This window comes from Acomys russatus, chromosome 11 (assembly GCF_903995435.1).
Source record: "Acomys russatus chromosome 11, mAcoRus1.1, whole genome shotgun sequence".
NCBI lineage: Eukaryota > Metazoa > Chordata > Mammalia > Rodentia > Muridae > Acomys > Acomys russatus.
Window position 1 is genome coordinate 40,096,587 of NC_067147.1, and position 19,191 is coordinate 40,115,777.

General features: G+C 40.2%; 1 protein-coding gene and 1 non-coding gene across 4 annotated transcripts in view; both read right to left on the bottom strand.

Annotated features, from left to right (window-relative positions):
• Positions 1–747: 747 nt before the first annotated feature.
• Positions 748–19,191, bottom strand: part of Vps26a (VPS26 retromer complex component A) — a 29,705-nt gene continuing 11,261 nt past the window's right edge. The window contains exons 2-9 of one of the 3 annotated variants that reach the window (XM_051153139.1): positions 15,072–15,162; positions 13,212–13,287; positions 12,068–12,224; positions 11,113–11,277; positions 8,084–8,190; positions 6,609–6,677; positions 4,295–4,437; positions 748–2,307 (exon numbers count right to left, since the gene is read on the bottom strand). In XM_051153139.1, coding sequence (XP_051009096.1) covers positions 2,194–2,307; positions 4,295–4,437; positions 6,609–6,677; positions 8,084–8,190; positions 11,113–11,277; positions 12,068–12,120 — 651 coding nt within the window. In that variant the 5' untranslated portion in view covers positions 12,121–12,224; positions 13,212–13,287; positions 15,072–15,162 and the 3' untranslated portion in view covers positions 748–2,193. The remainder of the gene's footprint in view (positions 2,308–4,294; positions 4,438–6,608; positions 6,678–8,083; positions 8,191–11,112; positions 11,278–12,067; positions 12,225–13,211; positions 13,288–15,071; positions 15,163–19,191) is intronic. The other 2 variants (XM_051153138.1, XM_051153140.1) reach the window with 2 other exon arrangements.
• LOC127196009 (U6 spliceosomal RNA) lies at positions 8,850–8,956 on the bottom strand. Its single transcript, XR_007831415.1, has one exon. It is a non-coding gene; the product is annotated as a U6 spliceosomal RNA (small nuclear RNA).

A 19,191-nucleotide genomic window follows, 5' to 3' on the forward strand; every position in this document is an offset into this window, starting at 1 on the left:
GGTGGATCACTGAGTTGAAGGCCAGCCTGGTCTACAAAGGGAGTCCAGGACAGCCAATCCTATCTCCCCCCCCCCCAAAAAAAATCTGGTTTTCCTGTGTAGGTGAGATCTAGATGTGACGACCATTTTTTAAAGCTCCTGAAGTGATCCTGACATGTGACTAAGATTGAGAACCTCTGTGATACTATATTCTACAGTAGAGAGACAAATTTAGCCTGCAGTTGCTATTTTGTATTTACTAAGTTTTGACTGAAATCCCCAAATATAGAATTAACCACAAAAATCTCAGGTGGAGTGAAAAAGCATTTTATGTGCGTTTTAAGCAAATTCACTAAAAGCATTATATAACTGTTTACAATTGAAGCTGGTGAGGCTGGAAAGAGTTCAGTGGTTAACAGCATTGGCTGTCCTTCCAGTGGACCTGAGTTCTGTTCCCAGCACCCACGGCTACTCAGAACCACCTGCAAGTTCAGCTCCAGGAGACCTAGTGCCCTATTCTGCCCTCCTTGGGCCCCGCCCACATGTCTACACAGACATACACACAGGCAAAATGGCAATACATAAAAAATTTTTTAAATCTAAAAAGAAAAAAAGACTTAAACAAACCTGAAGTTAGTACCATTTATAAAATTCAATGTCTCAGTGTTATGACTGTGTCCTCCTAAAACATTGGGTAATCTTGTGTTCAACCTGCTAACAATGAGAAGATTTGAGAATAAAGTCATTTTATTTAAACTACAAGCTTAGTTTCTGTTTCAAATTATTTATTATATATCATGGTTGCACAACTTGAGGCTGGTTAAATACAATTGGTTTTCAAAATCTCTGAGTATCTCCTAGATTACTACATGCAAGTGACCATGAAAATATTTGGCATTTTGAAAATTTGAAACTCTGAACAGGCACTTACATGAAGGAAAACATGGCCATTCTTAGAAATCCACATTTACAATAGCTGCTCCAGGACATGGGACGTGGAACCTTTGGCCAGGGCTGGTTGCTGGCCATTTTATCAAAGTGCCATCATAGTAAAATAGGTTTAAAGAAACATAACTGTGCTGTTCAGCTTCCTCAGAAAGTTAGGTTAGCTGAGATGTATCAAGAATAATGGCACAATAAAACCAATGGCCCATGAGTGACCACAGCTCCCACACAGCAGGCTCTGTCCTGCCCCCAGAGTCCACAGTAGTGTCTGTGCTCAGATGACTGCAGCCTTCTTTAGAGACACTGAACAACTGAGTTGAACTTAGTGTTTTTTTTTTTTTTTTTTAAATAGACTAGGTGAAATCTGAATGTGAGTGTGAACTAGCCAGCACTCCATCTAACAAGACCGGGATCCGGACACTGCAGATGCTTCACAGGTCCTCCTGAGCCCACGCATTCCCACGTGAATACAAGCATTCGCATGGGGAAAGTCTTTAAATTAAAGTGTATATATACATGTTTCAAAGTATTTATGGGAAGTGATTCAGGTTTAACAACGTGTCAGCTCACACTGTAGAACCTACATAGTGATGCAGAAAGTAATAATGTGGGAAGAGGGCCACAATAACATGCCATGTAATCCCTTGGGTGAAAAAACCTAATATACCTCAGAGACCTCAAAGATGAAAATTCATGAGGCTGTGAAATGGTAGATCAGAAGCACCTACCATGCAACACCAGCTTGGTTTCTGATACACATGTAAAAACAAACACAATTCTCAAAAATACTGAGGAGCCACACCTTAAAACTTTGCAGGACATAAGGGCTGCCCAGGTTTTCTCATTTTACTTGAACAAAATTATTTAATTTTTTTGCACATAGAGAATAAGAGGTAATCATTAGCATGAAAAAAGAGATAAAGACTTTCAAATTTTGCATAAAGAAAGCAAAATTACAAATACCAGCTGACTCACACAAAAAATCCTTAATGTTTATGCTGATGCATCTGAGTGCTTATCAGTGTGCAGTACAAAAGAAAACAAAAAAGGCAGCGTAAGAATTCTCCAGTGTTTCCAAGAAAGCATGTTTTAAAATGTATATACACAAAGAACCTTTATTCATACTGTAAAATAAATGCAGCACTTAGGATAAGGAAGACTAGCAGACACGGAGTCAGACTTTGCCCACGCTGCGACCAACCATCTTTAATCTGCTGAGCTTCACCTCTTGGCTCCAGTTCCTGTTCTTGCCACTCTGTCCTATTTGGCTTACATCTCAGGCTGTTCTGCAGATGCCTGTGATTCTGGAGATTCAAATCGCTGGTGAAAATTCGTCCTCTGTTTTCTCAGTTTTTCAGGTGCTTTTCTCCACAGGATGATCTCCTAGGGGATATGCAGATAGAATGGAGTTTTCTGTTACATCTTAGATTTTTACCATGAAAATATTGGCTGCAAATTCAACTTTGAGCTGTAAAACAATTTCAATTCCTCCATACTCCAACTTTCCCTCTGCCTGCAATCATGTTCAACACCACCAAAAATCTAACCTAGCACCAAGTCCTAGCTGCTACTGCTTAAAAAAAATGCCCCAAGTCTGGGATTCCACTGCCTCTATCCAAGGTCATGGCTGTAGAGCATTGAACCTACTTCCTGGGAATCAGCTTTTGTTGTAATATCCATTTCTAATTCATCCTTCTTATCACTGCCATGTTTCTTGTACGTATTTGCACATTTCATGTGTGTTTGTGTGTGCACTCGTGTGACATAGCATACATGTGGGGCTAAAGGACAACCTCTGGGAGCTGGTTTTCTCCTTCTACCCTGTGGGTTCTGGGCAATGAACTCAGGTCTTCTGACTTGGCAGCAAGCATCTTTACTCAATGTGCCATCTCACTGGACCCCACATTATTGTTTATAAACATTACATGTGCTGCCTTTTGATAGTTCCCAGCCCCTCCCGGATATATCTCCAAACATGTGAGGCCCGCCATGCCTCATGCTATTTTACAGAATCTACCTCCCTTTCCTCCCTAAATGCTTCTCCCAAACTGAGTTATTCTCGGCTCTGATGCACAGCAAAAAACTTGCCTTACCTCTGCCCCAATGCCACCTTCCAATCCCTGTGCTGCTATCTACCTAAACTGAATCCTAACCAGTTAATCCCAAGTTTCTCCTAAATTCCTGCTTCAGGTCATAACTACCTGGGCTTCGGCTTGTTTGTTTAGCTTTCTTTACTTTATCTGTGTGTGAGTGTTTGGCCTACATGTATGCATGTGCACCATGTATGTATCTGGTGTCTAAGGAAGCTGTATGAGCCTCGCTCTGGCTGCTAGGAACCAAACCTCAGTTCTCTGTCAGCACAAGGGCCACTTCTCCAGCCCCTTATTTAGTTCTTATGAGATGAGATCTTGCTACGTAGTTCAGGCTAGTCTCAAATTCTGCGCTCCTCCTGCCTCATGGTGGCTTATGCCTAGCTAGCACAAAATAATTTCTAACTTGACTATAGAACACTTGATTGATCCTCTTATTAATGCACTTCACACTGTAGAAGACCATTCTATCTACAGTCTTACTCAAGATGCCCCAAAAGCTATTTAATTCACAAATGTAAAAGGTTTTGTATTTTTTTTAAAAAAGGTTTTATATTATACTTAACAAAAGGTATCAGAACTGGGTATTCTAAAAGATATACTTACTTATTAGTAAGGATAAAATAACAACCTCAAAAAATCTATCAACTATAGATATTAGAATAATTGATAGTTGGGCAGAGGGACTGAGGTGATTAGGGACACACTAATGGAGCAAGTGTTAGGAAGGAATCTACATTTGGTAACAGAAACACACTCAAAACACTCTTAAATGCTGGTGATACATGTTATGGTAGAAGAACAAAATATTCAAGGCCTTCCTGGGATACAGAGTAAAAGTAAGGCCAGTCTGGGCAACTTAGTAAGGCCTTTCTCAAATCAGAAGAAAAAAAAGTGTAAGGGTAGGGTACAGGGCTTACCTAGCATGCCCAAGGGCCCAGGTTCCATCCCAGAAACACCAAAACAAAAAAACAAAAATCAAAAGGTATGATATAAAACACACCTGAAAAACTAATCACAGTGGTGATAAAGTTTTTCTTGGCTTTTAGCCATTCTCTATTTTTTACTATCTGATATCATAAACAGCAGATGTTTTTATTCTCTTAAACAAAAAACTGTTTAGGAGAAAAATAAAAGGGCTGACAAAGTACAACTCATCTCTAGTCATGTGGAATGGCTGGAAAGCTCTCTTAGAAAGCCTACTTCTGTAGCAAACCCCACTTGCTAAGCACAATAAGCTTTAGAAAAGGGAATGCTCTCTAGGTGTTGTCACATCTTACCTGCTGCTTGAAGTACCTTCTGTCTTCCTCATCAACAAGCACGAGATTCAGAAAGTACCTTACTGAAAACTTCTTGTTCACGTCTCTCATTGTGGGAGTTGGGTCATACCCTGCTAAGAATAGCCTTATTGGAATAGATTCTCCTGAAAGAAAAGCAATTTCTATTTAATTCTCAAGTAATTAAATATAATCATATAAACGTAGGACTAGGAACTCATGGGCACAGTTCTTTGGTTTCACCTAAGATGCAGCACCTGAGATAAGCAGTGTCTAGCCTGTCACTGGGGCATCAGGGGACAGATGACTCCTTCTAGTGGGATAGGTCTACACACTTGTAACACTACCAGATGCCAGCAGCAGACAGCACAAAATTTCTTAGGACAATGTTAAATGTCTCTCAGGGAGTTGACCCCAGCTGAGAACCACTGTCCTAGAGCAACCTGGATCAGGCCAGAAATCCTTAGATTGTGAGACTTAGCCACTGTTTCAAGTTTCTCATCTGTGAAATGGACAATAATGATGACACTCATGAGCGAGGCATGGTGGCGCACACCTTTAATCTCAGCACTCAGGAGGCAGAGGCAGGCGGATCGCTGTGAGTTCGAGGCCAGCCTGGTCTACAAAGCAAGTTCAGGACAGCAAAGATAACATAAGAAACCCTGTCTCAAAATAAAATAAAGGTGTGTACTACCACCAGCCAATCTTTGTTTAGTTTAGTTTTGTTTGTTTTTCAAGGCAGGATTTCTCTGTGTAGCCTTAGCTGTCCTTGCGACTAGTTTTGTAGACTAGGCTGGCCTCCAACTCACAAAGATCCACCTGCCTCTGCCTCCTGAGTGTTGGGACTAAAGGAATGAGCCACCAACCTTACAAAGGCATTTTTGCAATTAAGATTTTCTCTGCCAGGAATGGTGGCCTATCTACAAAGTGAGTCCAGGACAGCCAAAGCTACACAGAGAAATCCTGTCTCAGGGAGCAGGAAGGGAGATTTTTCTCTTCCTAGATATATGTAGGTTTGTATCAAGTTGACAAAACCAACCAGAATCCTGGTTTTATTGTCCTACACCCTAAAGATTACAAAGTAGTGTAAACAGGTCATGGTGGTACATGCCACCATAAAATTCAATGACTCCTTGGGCAACTTAGTCAGACTCTGTCTCAAAAATAAAGGGGCTAGTGAGACAATGATTTAGCAGGTAAAGGCACTGACTGGGCAACATGACAAACTAAGTTCCATCCCTGGACCCCAGGTAAAAGGAGGGAAAGCCTGAGAGCTGTCTTCTGACCTCCACATGTAGCCATGGCACAGGGCCTACACTGAAACGCACATATAATAATAATGAAAGTGAAAATTTTTTTAAATACATAGCCCAGTGATACAGTGCTTACCTATCATTCGTGAGGGTCTTAGGTTTAAACTCTAGCATTGAAAGAAAAAAAAATTATAAGTTTTTGTTTTTGTTTTGTTTTTTGTTTTGCTGTTTTTAGCTTTATTGTGTTTTGTTTGTTTGAGACAGGATCTTTCTATATAGCCCGACTATCCCAAGATCTCTATGTAGACCATGCTGGCCTCGAATTTACAAAGAGCGCCTGCTACTGGCTCCTGAGTGATGGAACTAAAGGTGTATGTCAAAAAATTAATTCATTCATTAAAAATTAAAACAACAACAAAAGGTGGGTGCCACTATGCACAGCCATTATACATTTTAAGGATTCACACTTCCACACTAAATGAACAGTGAAGTTCAGCTGCCATGAACACTGCCATCCACACCTACAAGAGCAGTGGCTGAACGGCTTCCAGAGGCTGAGTAAGTAAAGACATTTTCCACCAAGCTGAGGACATGGTGCATGCATGGCACTGCAAACACACACCCTTCCCCCTACAAAAATAAGTAACATATGAAAGATTTTTAGGGGCTGGAGCAATGGCTTAAAAACACTGCCTGCTCTCCCAGAGGATCCAGGTTTGATTCCCAGCATCCACACAGCAGCTCACAAGCGTCTATAACTCCAGTTCCAAGGGATCTGATGCCCTCTTCTGGCCTCTGTAGATACAAGGCATGTATATGGTGTGTACGCACATGCAAACAAAACACCCATACACATAAAAAGTAAATTTAAAATTTTATTTAAGCAAATGAAGCCAGGTGTAGTGGTACATACCTGTAATCTCAGTACCTAGGAGGCAGAGGCAGGAGGATCACCACCAGTTAATTCAAGGACAACCTGGCTGACAGAGAAAGTTACAGGGCCAGCCAGGGATGTACAGAAAGGCTTATATCAAAGAGAAAATAAAAGAATGAAGTTGATTTACCTTTTACTGGTGCGCCATCCATTATTTCATACTTTGCGATTGTTTCTGTTTCTGTTGTGGTGCTGGGTCCTAGTGTAACAATAGAAATGACACTGATTTGAATATTCCTAGAAGTAAAATCTCTGTCCTGTTTTCAGCTAGATCATTTCAGTGCTGCCTTAGGCTCTGCTGGCCATTCCTTTCTAATTTTGTTCTACTCTTAAACGCATCACTCAACTGTGTGCCTCAGTCTCCCCACAGGTACATGCAGCTCAGAGTCAGCCTCACATGGCTCCTGCCATCATTTCTATATATGCTAAAAGAGAAAGTAGCAACACACACCACGACTAACCATCACATGATGGTTTTCTCTGAAATTTCCAAAGTATCTTCCCATAGAGTTAATTTTAACATAAGGAAAATTTCAAGCATACAAAATTTTGGGATTAACTCCCTAGGGCATTTTAACTCAGAAATCTACAAAATGAAGGCAACTGTAAGATGGCTACAGGTGTAGTTCAGCAGTATAGCATTCACCATGCCCATTATTGTTGTTGCTTTTGTTTTGTTTTGTTTTGTTTTGTTGAGACTGGATCTGGCTATGATACTTTTTTTCAGCCTCCTTATAGTCTGTGCACTTTGAAACTGAAGCAAGAGAAGTTAAAAGCCAATACCTTGTCTTTAAAAGAAAAGAATATCAGATGTTTATAAGTACCTATTACAAAATTACTTTAAGAATCAAGTTGGAGCTGCACATGGTAGCACATGCCTTTAATCCCAGCACTCGGTAGGCTGAGGCAGGAGGATCTCTGTGACTTTGAGGCCAGCCTGGTCTACAGAGTGAGTTCCACAACAGCCAGGATTACAAGAGAAACCCTGTGTCAAAAAATCAAAATAAATAAATAAAATAATCAAGTTGGAACCGGGCATGGTGGTGCACACCTTTAATCCTAGCGCTTGGGCTAGAGAGATGGCTTAGAGGTTAAAAGCACTGTCTGTTCTTCCAAAGGTCCTCAGTTTAATTCTCAGCAACCACATACTGGCTCACAGCCATCTATAATGAGATCTGGTGCCTTCTTCTGGTGTACAGGCACACATACGGGCAGAATACTTACTGTACAAATAATAAATAAAAACTAAAAATTCTAGCACTCAGATAAGCAAAGGCAGGTGGATTACTGTTAGCCTGAGGCCGGCCTGGTCTACAAAGGGAGTCCAGGGCTACACAGAGAAACTCTATCTCGAAAAACAAAACAAAACAAAAAAGAGTAAAGTTAGTCTCAATGCCTGGGTTCACATGATGCTCTGACTTCAGCCTACAGGGGCTTGCCTCTATATTCAGCTCAAGGTTCTTTTAAAGCATTAATTAAGGTAAATTATTAAATAGCAAAGCTAATATCCAATGTGGATTCCAAATTTATCTTAACTTTCTAAGATTTCTAAATTTTCAACTAACAAGGAATTTTAATTTTAATTAAAACTTTTCTTCAACTTACCAATTCCTGTGATCTCTTTCTTGATCAGTTGTAACTCCATGTGTTGTATTTTTATTCTTACTAATAAGAAGTAAATTTTTCCAACAATCACATCCTTTAAGTGATACCTATTTGGAAAGAATGTCCACACTAATTATCGGTTTCAAAAAAAAAAAAAAATTGAGAAACTCAAAAAAGGTAACATGGACAACCTCAAGGAAAATAACTATCTCAAAATACCATTGAGACTATTCATATTCTTCCGTGTCCTTTCTAAAACGGTATTAATCAGTTCATTATGCAAATATAAAATCAAACTTTTATATGACCATCAAATATACCTGAGGGACTGATTAGCACAATTGTCTCACTTTGAAAGTTCGTTTTCAGAGCACTCAAACACGTAACTGAATAGGAAATTAAGATCCTATGCTTGATGTTTATTTAACAGAATACTAATATGTTTTTAACACTAAATCACCTACCTAAGAGCTCAGCATTATTAGTGTTATATGGGCTGGACAGTGCGGCTAACCAAAAAGAAAGAGATCAAGGGGTTACACTTAGGGGCTAAGTCTGTTGTGTTGTATTTAGTAATTAAACCATGAAATCATGAAGCAATGCACTTGAGAACCCTACTCTACTCGGGAGTACTTTTTGCTTCTTCCCAGAACTAGATATTAACACAGGAACCCATGCACTAATTAAGACAGAAATATGAAGGAAGGCTTCAGTGACAGCTTTTTAGGTTCCACACTGCCTGATTTTTTTTTCTTTTTCTTTTTTTTTTAATATGGAACGCTTCACAAATTTACGTGTCATCCTTGCGCAGGGGCCATGTTAATCTTCTCTGTATCCTTCCAATTTTAGTGTATGTGCTGCCGAAGTGAGCACACGGCCTGATAATTTTACAGTTTCAAATGACCATTTTAGTGATGCAAAGCTGGGAGTGACAGCTAATTAAAAAAAAAAAAAATCACCTAATCAAAGAGGATAAACAGCACAACTGCTTCCTTAACAAATAAACTTTAAGCCAGGGGTTAGGGGCACACACCTTTGATCTCAGCATTGGGAAGCAGGACAGGCAGATTTCTGTAGTTAAAGGCCAGCCTAGTTTACAGAGCTAGTTCCAGGATAGCCAGGACTGCACAATAAAACCCTATCTCAACAAACCAAACCAAACCAAAGCAAACAACCAAAAAAAAAACAAACAACAACAACAAAAAAACCCCCACAAATATACTTTAAAGATAAAGATGGGAAGGCTGGAGAGATGGCTCAGAGGTTAAGAGTACTGCCTACTCTTCCAAAGGTTCTAAGTTCAATTCCCAGCAACCACATGGTGGCTCACAACCATCTATAATGAGATCTGGTGCCCTCTTCTGGCCTGCAGGCACAACACTGTATACATAATAAAAAATAAATAAATCTTTTTTTAAAAAGATGGGAAGATGGCATGGTGATGCACAGAAGGCAGAGGCAAGTGGATCTCAAGAGTTCAAGAGCAACCTGAATTACAGAGTGACAGGACAAAACAAAAAACAAAAAACAAGCTGGGCGTGGGAGCACAGGCCTTTAATCCCAGCACTCAGGAGGCAGAGGCAGGCAAATCAACAAGAGTTCGAGGCGAGCCTGGTCTACAAAGCGAGTCCAGGACAGCCAGGGCTATACAGAGAAACCATGTCTCAAAAAACAAAAGAAAAACAAACAAAAACAAGCAAATGCAGTATATTGTAGAATATCCTTGTTTGGATGATGATTTGAACAAATCACGTGTGTTTATAAGACAAGCAGGAAACTGGTCATGGTAGCACAGGCCTTAAATCCCAGCACCTGGGAAGCAGAAGTAGGTGGATTTCTGTGAGTTCTAGGTCAGCCTGGTCTATAAAATGAGTTCCAGGACAGGCAGGGCTATATAAAGAAACTCTGTCAGAGAAAGAAAGAGAGAGAGAGAGAGAGGGAGAGAGAGAGAATATCTATGGGAAAGGCAGAACTTTGTATGGCTAAAACACATCCAGACCATATGTTAGTAACTACTAGCCGGGCACAGTGGTGCACAACTGTAATCCCAGCATTCAGAGAGGCAGAGACAGGTAGATTTCTCAGAATTCGAGGCCAGCCTGGTCTACAAAGTGAGTCCAGGACAGCTACAGAGAAACCTTGCCTCAAAAACAAAAACAACAACAAAGAAAGTAACTCCTACGGCACTGACTATGGTAGTTACATGCCTAAAAACCCAGCTGAAATAGGAGCACCATGAGTTCCAGGCCAGCCTGGACTATATAGCAAACTTTTGTCTCAGAAATAAAAATTAAAAACAAACTATCGGGGAGGGGGCCAATACATACATATATATAAAGATTTCTTCTATTGCTCACTATATTATTCATGTACCTTGGCATCTTCATCTTTAACATCTTCCATAATATAATTTTAATTTGTTGTTGTTGTTATTTCTGAGACAGGGTTTTTCTGTGTAGCCCTGGCTGGCCTTGAACTCACAGAGATCCACCTGCCTCTGCCTCCTGAGTGCTGAGATTAAAGGGGTGCACCACCACACTCAGCCGTAATACAATTTTAAAAGGCATTTACAAGACCAGAAGGACAAGACCAAGCATTCTGAAAAAGAGGCAGATGGATTTCTATGAGTATAAGGCCAGCCTTGTACTGGTCTATGTAGTGAGTTCTAGGACAGCCAGGGCTACACAGTAAGATCCTGTCTCAAAAACCCAGCAGCACCAGCACCACCACCAACAAAAAGGCACTATACAATAAATAAGAGACGTTTTCTAAAAGTACAATATATAAAAGCATCTATAGCATACCTTTCTGCCGCTGGGAAGACACACAAGAAGACATTAATAGCGGCTTGGTGGTGAGGATGGGAAGGTATGGCAGTTTCCCCTTTCATGTTTACATACTTTAAATCTTCAACAATGCACATGTATCTCTTCAGTGGTCAGAAAACAAGCCTGCAATCTTTATTGCTCTATACTGTCTGTCAGGTACTCTGGTCACAGGGATGCAAAAGTGACCCCTTGGGTACTTACTTTGACTTATTATATTCAAACTCTATGTGCAGACAATCTTCAATGCCCACTTCCATTTTAATAGAGTTGTTGACTTCAGGATAGGTAGCGAGCTGGTGAACAATAAGATCGTATTCTTTCACTAAGTCTGTCAGTCTTCTCACAATTGTCACTTTAAGAAAATACCTACAAAGTTAATGAGAAGACGAGGTGAACCACCTATGTTAAATTCAGCAGGTACTTTAATAGGCAAATATAAACCAACTCAGCTTTCTCCTTGCTGGGACTCCCAAGTGTCAACTTACTTTACTTGTTTACACAAAGAATTCTAATTTGGGGGTGCTTTGGTACCAGGAGTGAATCCAAGGCCCCTGCAAGCTAAGCATGTCCTCTGCCTACACTACACTTCTTCTTGGCCTGCTGCTGGTCTTGGAGGCAGCCAGGGTCTCCTGCATAGAGTCTTACAGGAAAGAACACAAAACCGAGAATTAGAAAATGGGATGCTGGGTCAGTGAGATGGTAAAAAGGAAGAACCAACTGTAGCCGTCCTCCAACCTCCATGTGTGCGCACAGTGGCATGCAAGTGCCCACACCCAAAATGAAAAGAGAAGCAAAGGTTAAAAAAAACCGGAATTCTACTTCAGTTCTGCTTGTGTAGCCCTGACCACTAAGCCTCTGGGTTATTATCTCTTAACCAAATGCTGAATGAAACTCATTAGGGAACTAAAGATTTGAAGTAACTAATAATAATACTTCTAACAAGGGAATTATAAAACAGAAATGTCTCTGAATCTATAATGTTAACAGCCATGACTATGTCAAATCATTATCAGTCAAATGAAACAAGGTATGTAACAGAATATTTAAATCTTAATTCTTCCATTGCAGAATTGTAATTATAAGTTTATATAAGACACTGGCAGTAGCACAGGTTTCTGGTTTTGATTCTGTGATAGTTTCTGAAGCACATCCATACCTCAGGCGGACATTGGCACCGATGTATGACTCATATGGCTTTTCAACTTGCATAAATTCAAAATCATAACTTCTGCTCTGAGTCAGTTCTCCAGGTAAGGCTAGCTCTTTCACTAGGTTCACAAATTCATGAGTATTACTCTTGTCATTGAAAAGTTCTAAGAAACGTAAAACAGCAAAAATACCAATTATATTTAATATCCAATTCAATAAAACCCAAGCTTTTATTGCCTAAAGTAATTTACCAAAAAATTAGTTAAATATGCTTTTACTTTAATAATCTAGAGCTTGATCTCAATGTTATTCTCTCATTACATCTCCTTGGACGTGATAACCTCCAGCCCGGCACAGTGACAACCTGACGGCAATGTCCTCGTTCCTTTCATGTAGCTGTCCTTCCTAAATGAAGCTGACACACCCCAGTAGTTATTGAAGCACTTCCCTTTAAGAATAATTCTGTTTTGTTTTGTTAGATAAATATATTACTTTCATAAAACTACAATGCAAAAAAAGAATAAAACCAACTACAAGTTAATTAGATATGTAAATATCCACCATTCCAGCTTTGATACTTTAAAAACATACAAATACAGTAACAATTAGCTGGATTTTAAACCTAGCTATGGAGGGTCTGAGTAAGACACACTTTCTTTCTTGACTCTTCAACACCAAAAGATGTATGTGTAGTTTTGCTTTCTGCTAACTCAAGAGTGTCTCCAAAACTCCCATATGGAAATGTATACAATTTGACTTAAGAGAAAATTATCCTTTCCCTTTTATGTGAATTTCTGCTCAGGAGGGAGTCGGCTATAGGTAGACACTAGCTCAGGGGACAAATGACATGGGAAATCAGAAAATGAAGATAGAGGTGGAGGTGGTGACTGTGAGTGAGGTCATGAGTAACGAGGTCGATGGGAGACAGTATGGCCATCTTTCAAGGCTGGCGGTTTACATGACTTCTCAGAGTCTAAGCACACAGGCAGAATGAGCCACATGTCACTGAGTACAACTGAGATGCCTGGTTTACTACACTACATCCTCTTCTATTACACATAATCGTAAAGCTCAGCTCTAATTCAATTATTTAACTGCCAAATCCAACCCTCTTCAGTCAAAGGAAAAAGTAATACTATTTTAAAACTCACCAATTTGACCTACAAATTCAATTCTAATTCCTTGATGCTCTAGCCTCTTTCCAGGCTGCTTAAAGGCTAGGTTTACCTGCCAAGACATGAAATTGTAAGAGATGTTAACAGTCCTTGGGGTGCGCCTACCAGATTCCTTCCGGTGAATGTATTCTGTAAGTACTGGAGGCCTTCATTCTTGAGCTGTGAAAGGCAGTGACCTGACTGCACCGGGAAGGGCAACTCACAGGCAGTCGCTAAGGAACCCATTACTTGCACAAACAAAGCATTCACTTTATTAAGAAGGATCCTCTCATAGAGAGAGAAATATTAAAAAGCTCAAAAACAGAGAAACTCTCCAACCACTCATATGTATTTTCTGGCCAGATATGAAGCAGATCTAAGACTAACACCATCTTAATGTGGAACACCCACTAACTTCAAGAATTAGCCTAAAAGAGAATTTTCAGGTTTTTATAACCAAGAAATACTGGCTCTAAACTCTAGCCTTAAAAGCAATGCTCATTTAACCAGATACAATGGCTCATCTCTGAAATCCAGCAGCTGGAAGGCTAAAACCGGATCATCGTGAGTTTGAAGCCAGCCAAGGCTACATATTGAGTTTGATTGAGGCCAGTATAAGAACCAGCATCAACAAACAAACAAAAAAGTTAAAGCAACACTTACTACCCTAAGCTTATAATTCATGCTAAAATGCTTTGAGATTTAAATTAATTTTAGGTATGACTGTTTTGCATGACCCCATTTATTCCTATCTCAGTACTAAGAATTGAGCCTAGGGCCTTGTTCTTGCTAAGCAAACGTTATTCCACTGAGCTAACTCTCCAGTCCTGTCACACTTTTTGAATTGCATCATCTCAAATCCTTAGACCAATGTACCTGCCAAGTGAAAACACTGAACTTATAAATTTTTGTTTATTCTTAAAACAGGGTCTCTAACCCAGGCTGGCCTCCAGCTTTCTATATAGCTGAGGATGACTGTGAACTTCTGATTCTCCTGCCTCTATTGCCACGTACTGGGACTCCACCACGGCCCATTTATGTGGTGCTGTGGACTAAAACACCCAAAGCTTTGTGCATGCGAGCACTCTACCAACTGAGCTTCAAATATCCTCAGCCCTTTAAACTTAAACAACAACAAAAAAAATTGTTTGAGACAGGGTTTCCCTATGTAACAGCCCTGGCTGTCCTAGACTCACTTTGTAGACCAGGCTGATCTCCAACTCACAGAGATCCACCTGCCTCTGCCTCCCGAGCGCTAGGATTAAAGGCATGTGCCACCATGCCCAGCTAAATCTTTTTTGTTTCTTTCTTTCTTTCTTTTTAGTTTTTCAAGACACGGCTTCTCTATGTAGCCTTGGCTGTCTTGGACTCACTTCGTAGATTAGGCTGGCCTTGAACTCACAGATCCTCCTGCCTCTGCCTCCCCTGAACCCAGTGTTGAGATTATAGGTGTGCAGCACTGTACCTGGCTTAAATTTAGAAATTTAATCTGAAAAAAGAAAGAATATGCAACCTATCAACTGTAGAACTTTCAATCTTTTCTATATCAAAAAAATATGCTAGCCAGGCAGTGGTGGCACATGCATTTAATCTCAGTACTTGGGAGGCAGAGGCAAAAGGAGCTGTGAGTTCAAGGCCAGCCTAGTCTACAAAGGGAGTTTCAGGACAGCCAGACCTACACAGAGAAAGCCTGTCTCTTAAAAAAAAAATATTTTTTTTAAATGAGAGGGAGAGAGAGACAGAAAGAGAGAATGAATTTATAAGATGGGCAAACAGATACTTCTTGGCCTAAATCTAACAGGAGAGAGGTGCAAAACAGAGGAGTCTGGCTGTTGACTGTAGGACACTGTCACCTACCCTGGTGGTACCATTAGTTGGATCTGGGGCAGCAGGGAATTCTGGGAAGAATCACTTGACAGTGGCACAACAACCTGTGGCTTGAATAAATCTGTGGGGAGAAATGTGGAGGCTGTTGTGCTAGCTGGCCACCACCACAGCCTATATCTGCTCTGTCTATGCAGTGACCTCTGTGAAGATGAGATGCTCCATCAAGCCCACACTGATCTCAACATCTGAATCCTCCTGCCTCAGCCTCTGGATTGCAAATATAAACCACAACCAGATCATCTTTGTAGTGTCCAAGCTCTGTTTTGGATTTTATAATAAGCAAATAATCTTGTCAAAAGCCAGAAAACATAATTTCTCACTTTTCCATAATAGCCCACATTCACTCTAGAAAAAAAAAAGGAAGAAAAATAATTTTTAAAGACAAAGATTTAAATAAGCTTCACAGTCCAGGCGGTGGTAGCACGCACCTTTAATCCCAGCATTCAGGAGGCAAAGGCAGGCAGATCTCTGAGTTTGAGGCGAGCCTGGTCAACAGGGTGAGTAAATAAGCTTCACATACACCAAAACTTTCAGGTTCATGCCAGGTATGGTAGCAGCCATCTTCAATTTCAGAACTGGAGAGGCTGAGACAATTCAAGCCTATCGTGGATTGTATAACAAGTTCTAGGCCACCCTACACTACAAATACACACTGTCTCAAAAGTAAGTAAATTAAAACAAAACAAAACTGTTTGGGGACTGGGGTAGGTTTAAAGTAATTACAATTAAAGTTTTTAAGAATACTGGTCAATAATGACCCTTAATTTTGTTTTGTGATATTTCTACAATTCTACTCAGCATGTATTTTAGCAAGACTATAGAAATGAAGTTGTGTTTTTCTCAGAGTAGGACTAGGGTTAGGAAGCATATAATGTATGCTTTTGTTTGTTTGACAAAGTTTCTCATGTAGCCCAGGCTGGTCTTGAGCATCTGTAAACCCAAGGATGACGTCACTCTTCTCCAACCCTCAGGGACTGGTGTCACAAGACAGTGTTGCCACTCCTATTATGTTAGCTTGTTTCAACATTAGTACAGCTAATTCCAATCACTCAGTTAAAGCCATTTATCCAACTTATCTATTTTTTGCTTGTTTTTTGTTTTTATTTCGAGACAGGGTCTCACTATGTAGCTCTAGGTATCCTAGAACTCATTATGTAGACCAGGCTTGAACTCACAGATATCCATATTCCTCTGCCTCCCAAGTGCCAGGATTAAAGGTGTATGCCACGATAGCCCAATTTTTTGGTTTTTCAAGACAGGGTTTCTCTGTGTAATAGCCCTGGCTGTCCTGGACTCACTATGTAAACCAGGCTGGCCTAGAACTCACAGAGATCTGCCTGCCTCTGCCTAGTGAGTGCTGGGATTAAAGGTGTGTGCCACCATGCCTGACTAGAGTAAAACTTAAAGTTGATAATTTCCCCTTTATTACAAATAAGGATTTTGCATAGAAACAGGTGAAGCTGCATGTTTTAGGGTGATGAAAACTGAATGTAGGGAAAACAGGTCTATTTACACAACATTCACTCAAACCAATAAAGCAACCTCAAAGCTCACATCAACATATGATATTCTGTACATGTCTCAAATAATGCTATCGTCATGATTATTTGGGGGCTGAGAGTCTATGCTGTTTAGGCCAAATGTGTCAATGTACCATCTACTATTTACAGTATCACAGGAAGACAGCAAAGCATTTGTACATAATTGTTCCTGAATACTTTGTTGATCTAAGACCAAGTTTCTAAGCTCTGCCAGGAGAACATACTCCATATTCACACTGCTGGAATGTACTACACAAACATTCCTCACCTAAGTAGTTCAGCTATAAACTATAATCTCAGACTAAACAGACACTTTATTCACTGCTGTAACAGAAAAATACCACCAGTCAATATGGGCAGCCAGAGGCACCAGGTCAAGGTATTTTACTATCATCAAGCATCAAGTCCTTGTCTAAACATAAAATAGTAAAAAAATGCCCTATAAACGCAGGCTAGAACCAATACTTGTAATAATGTCACTTTGAAACAATTGCCAATGATATTAATTATGATTGTTTTTTTACACCCTGCACTCTAATTATAATTGATGAAATCTAACAAGGTCTCAATTTCTCCTTCTATGATAGAACTCATTTTTATAGAACCAACAATTTGGACAACAGTATCTAACTGCTTAACAGGAATTGTTTTTAAGCTGGGTGTAGTAGTACACACCCTTTTAAGCTCAACATTTGTGAAGCAAAGGCAGGTGGATCTCTGAGTTCAAGGTCAGCCTGGTCTATATACTGAGTTCCAGGGCAGGCAGGGCTACATAGACACCCTGTTTAAAAAACTAATAACTAATAATAATAGTTTTTCCATGTACAACTAATGCAAAAGGAAAACCCATCCTCTTTTAAGGTTGCTATCTGAAAACCTCACAAATATAGGAGAATGATCTCCTTGGTTCAAAGTCTTCATTTCGTGCCCTTCTTTATAAATTTGGAATACAAGGTACAGAACAGAACATAAAAGAAATCAAGCTGGCTGGGTGCAGTGATGCACATCTATGATCCCAGCATATGGGGAGGCAGAGGCAGGCGGGTCTGTGAGTTCCAGGCCAGCCTGGTCTCCAAATCAAGTCCAGGACAACCAAGGCTACACAGAGAAACCTTGTCTCAGAAAAACCAAAAAATGAAAAAGAAAGAAAGAAAGAAAGAAATTAAGCTATAGGCAAACAAGATTTTTGCATAAATTAAAAAACATTCTAATTTTTTAACAGTTTTAATTTTTAAAGGTATTTGCACAAGATCACCAAACCAATGCGACAGAGAAGCTATTCTCTTTTTGGTAAGTGGTGCTGGGGCAAATGGGTATTAACATTCAAAAGAACAACACTGAAAGACTACCTCACACCCAACAGAGATGTTCTCAAAATGGATAATGCCTAAGTAAGTACAACAAGACACAAATATAACTTCATGACCTTTACTTAGGCTGTGGTTTCTCAAAAGCTCAAGAAATAAAATTAAATTTAAAAATAGATAAACTAAACTTCATCAAAATTAAAATTTTTTTTGTGCTGCAGAGACACCATCTGGCTCACGCCTTTAATCCCAGCACTCAGGAGGCAGAGGCAGGCATATCTTTGTGAGTTCCAGGTCAGCCAAGGGAGTTCCAGGACAGGCAAGGCTGTTATACAGATAAATCCTGTTTAAAACAAACAAACAAAACAAAAACAACTGGAAAGCTGACATGGCAATGCACACCTATAAACACAATACTTAGGAGGTGGAGCCAAGAAGACCAGCAGCACAATGTCAGCCTCGGCTATAGAGACCTTGTCTTGAAAAAGAAAAGGACTTTAGAACCATGGGCTAACACTTCACACTAAGATGACATGCTAAGAAAAACTACACACGATCTGGGCACAGTGGCGCACACCTGTGATCCTAGCACCTGACAGGTGGAAGCAGGAGGATGAAAGTGAGTTCAAGGCCAGCCAGCGCTGTAAGAGACTTTGTCTCAAAACAAATACAAGTGTCCTCAAGAATATGGATAAATTAAGAGTTCTCATCAGTGCTGGGGAAACAGAGTGCTGCAGCTGCTCAACAAATGCTGTCAGTTCCTCCAAAGGGAAGCAGGCTGGCTCCTAAGTAGACAGCTACAGGAGAGGCTAAGACAGAGTCTCTGACTCATGTTCTCCTTATGCTATATTATACTCAGGCTAGTGTTGAACGTTCAGCAATACTCCTGCCTCAACCTCTTTAGTGCTGGGATTACAGATCTAAGGTACAACTAACTGGGCATATTTTTTACCACATGGATATGATATATCGGGAATAATATTCAGAATAAAATGTATTTCTTTTTCTTTCTTTTTTGTTTTTTCTGAGACAGGGTAGCCTTGGCTGCCCTGGACTCACTTTATAGACCAGGTGGCCTCGAACTCATGGCAGTCCACCTGCTTCTGCATGAGCCACCATGCCCAGCTTAGAATGGATTTTTGTTTGTTTGTTTGTTTTTTCGAGACAGGGTCTCTCTGTGTAGCCTTGGCTGTCCTGGACTCACTTTGTAGACCAGGCTGGCCTCGAACTCACAGCGATCCA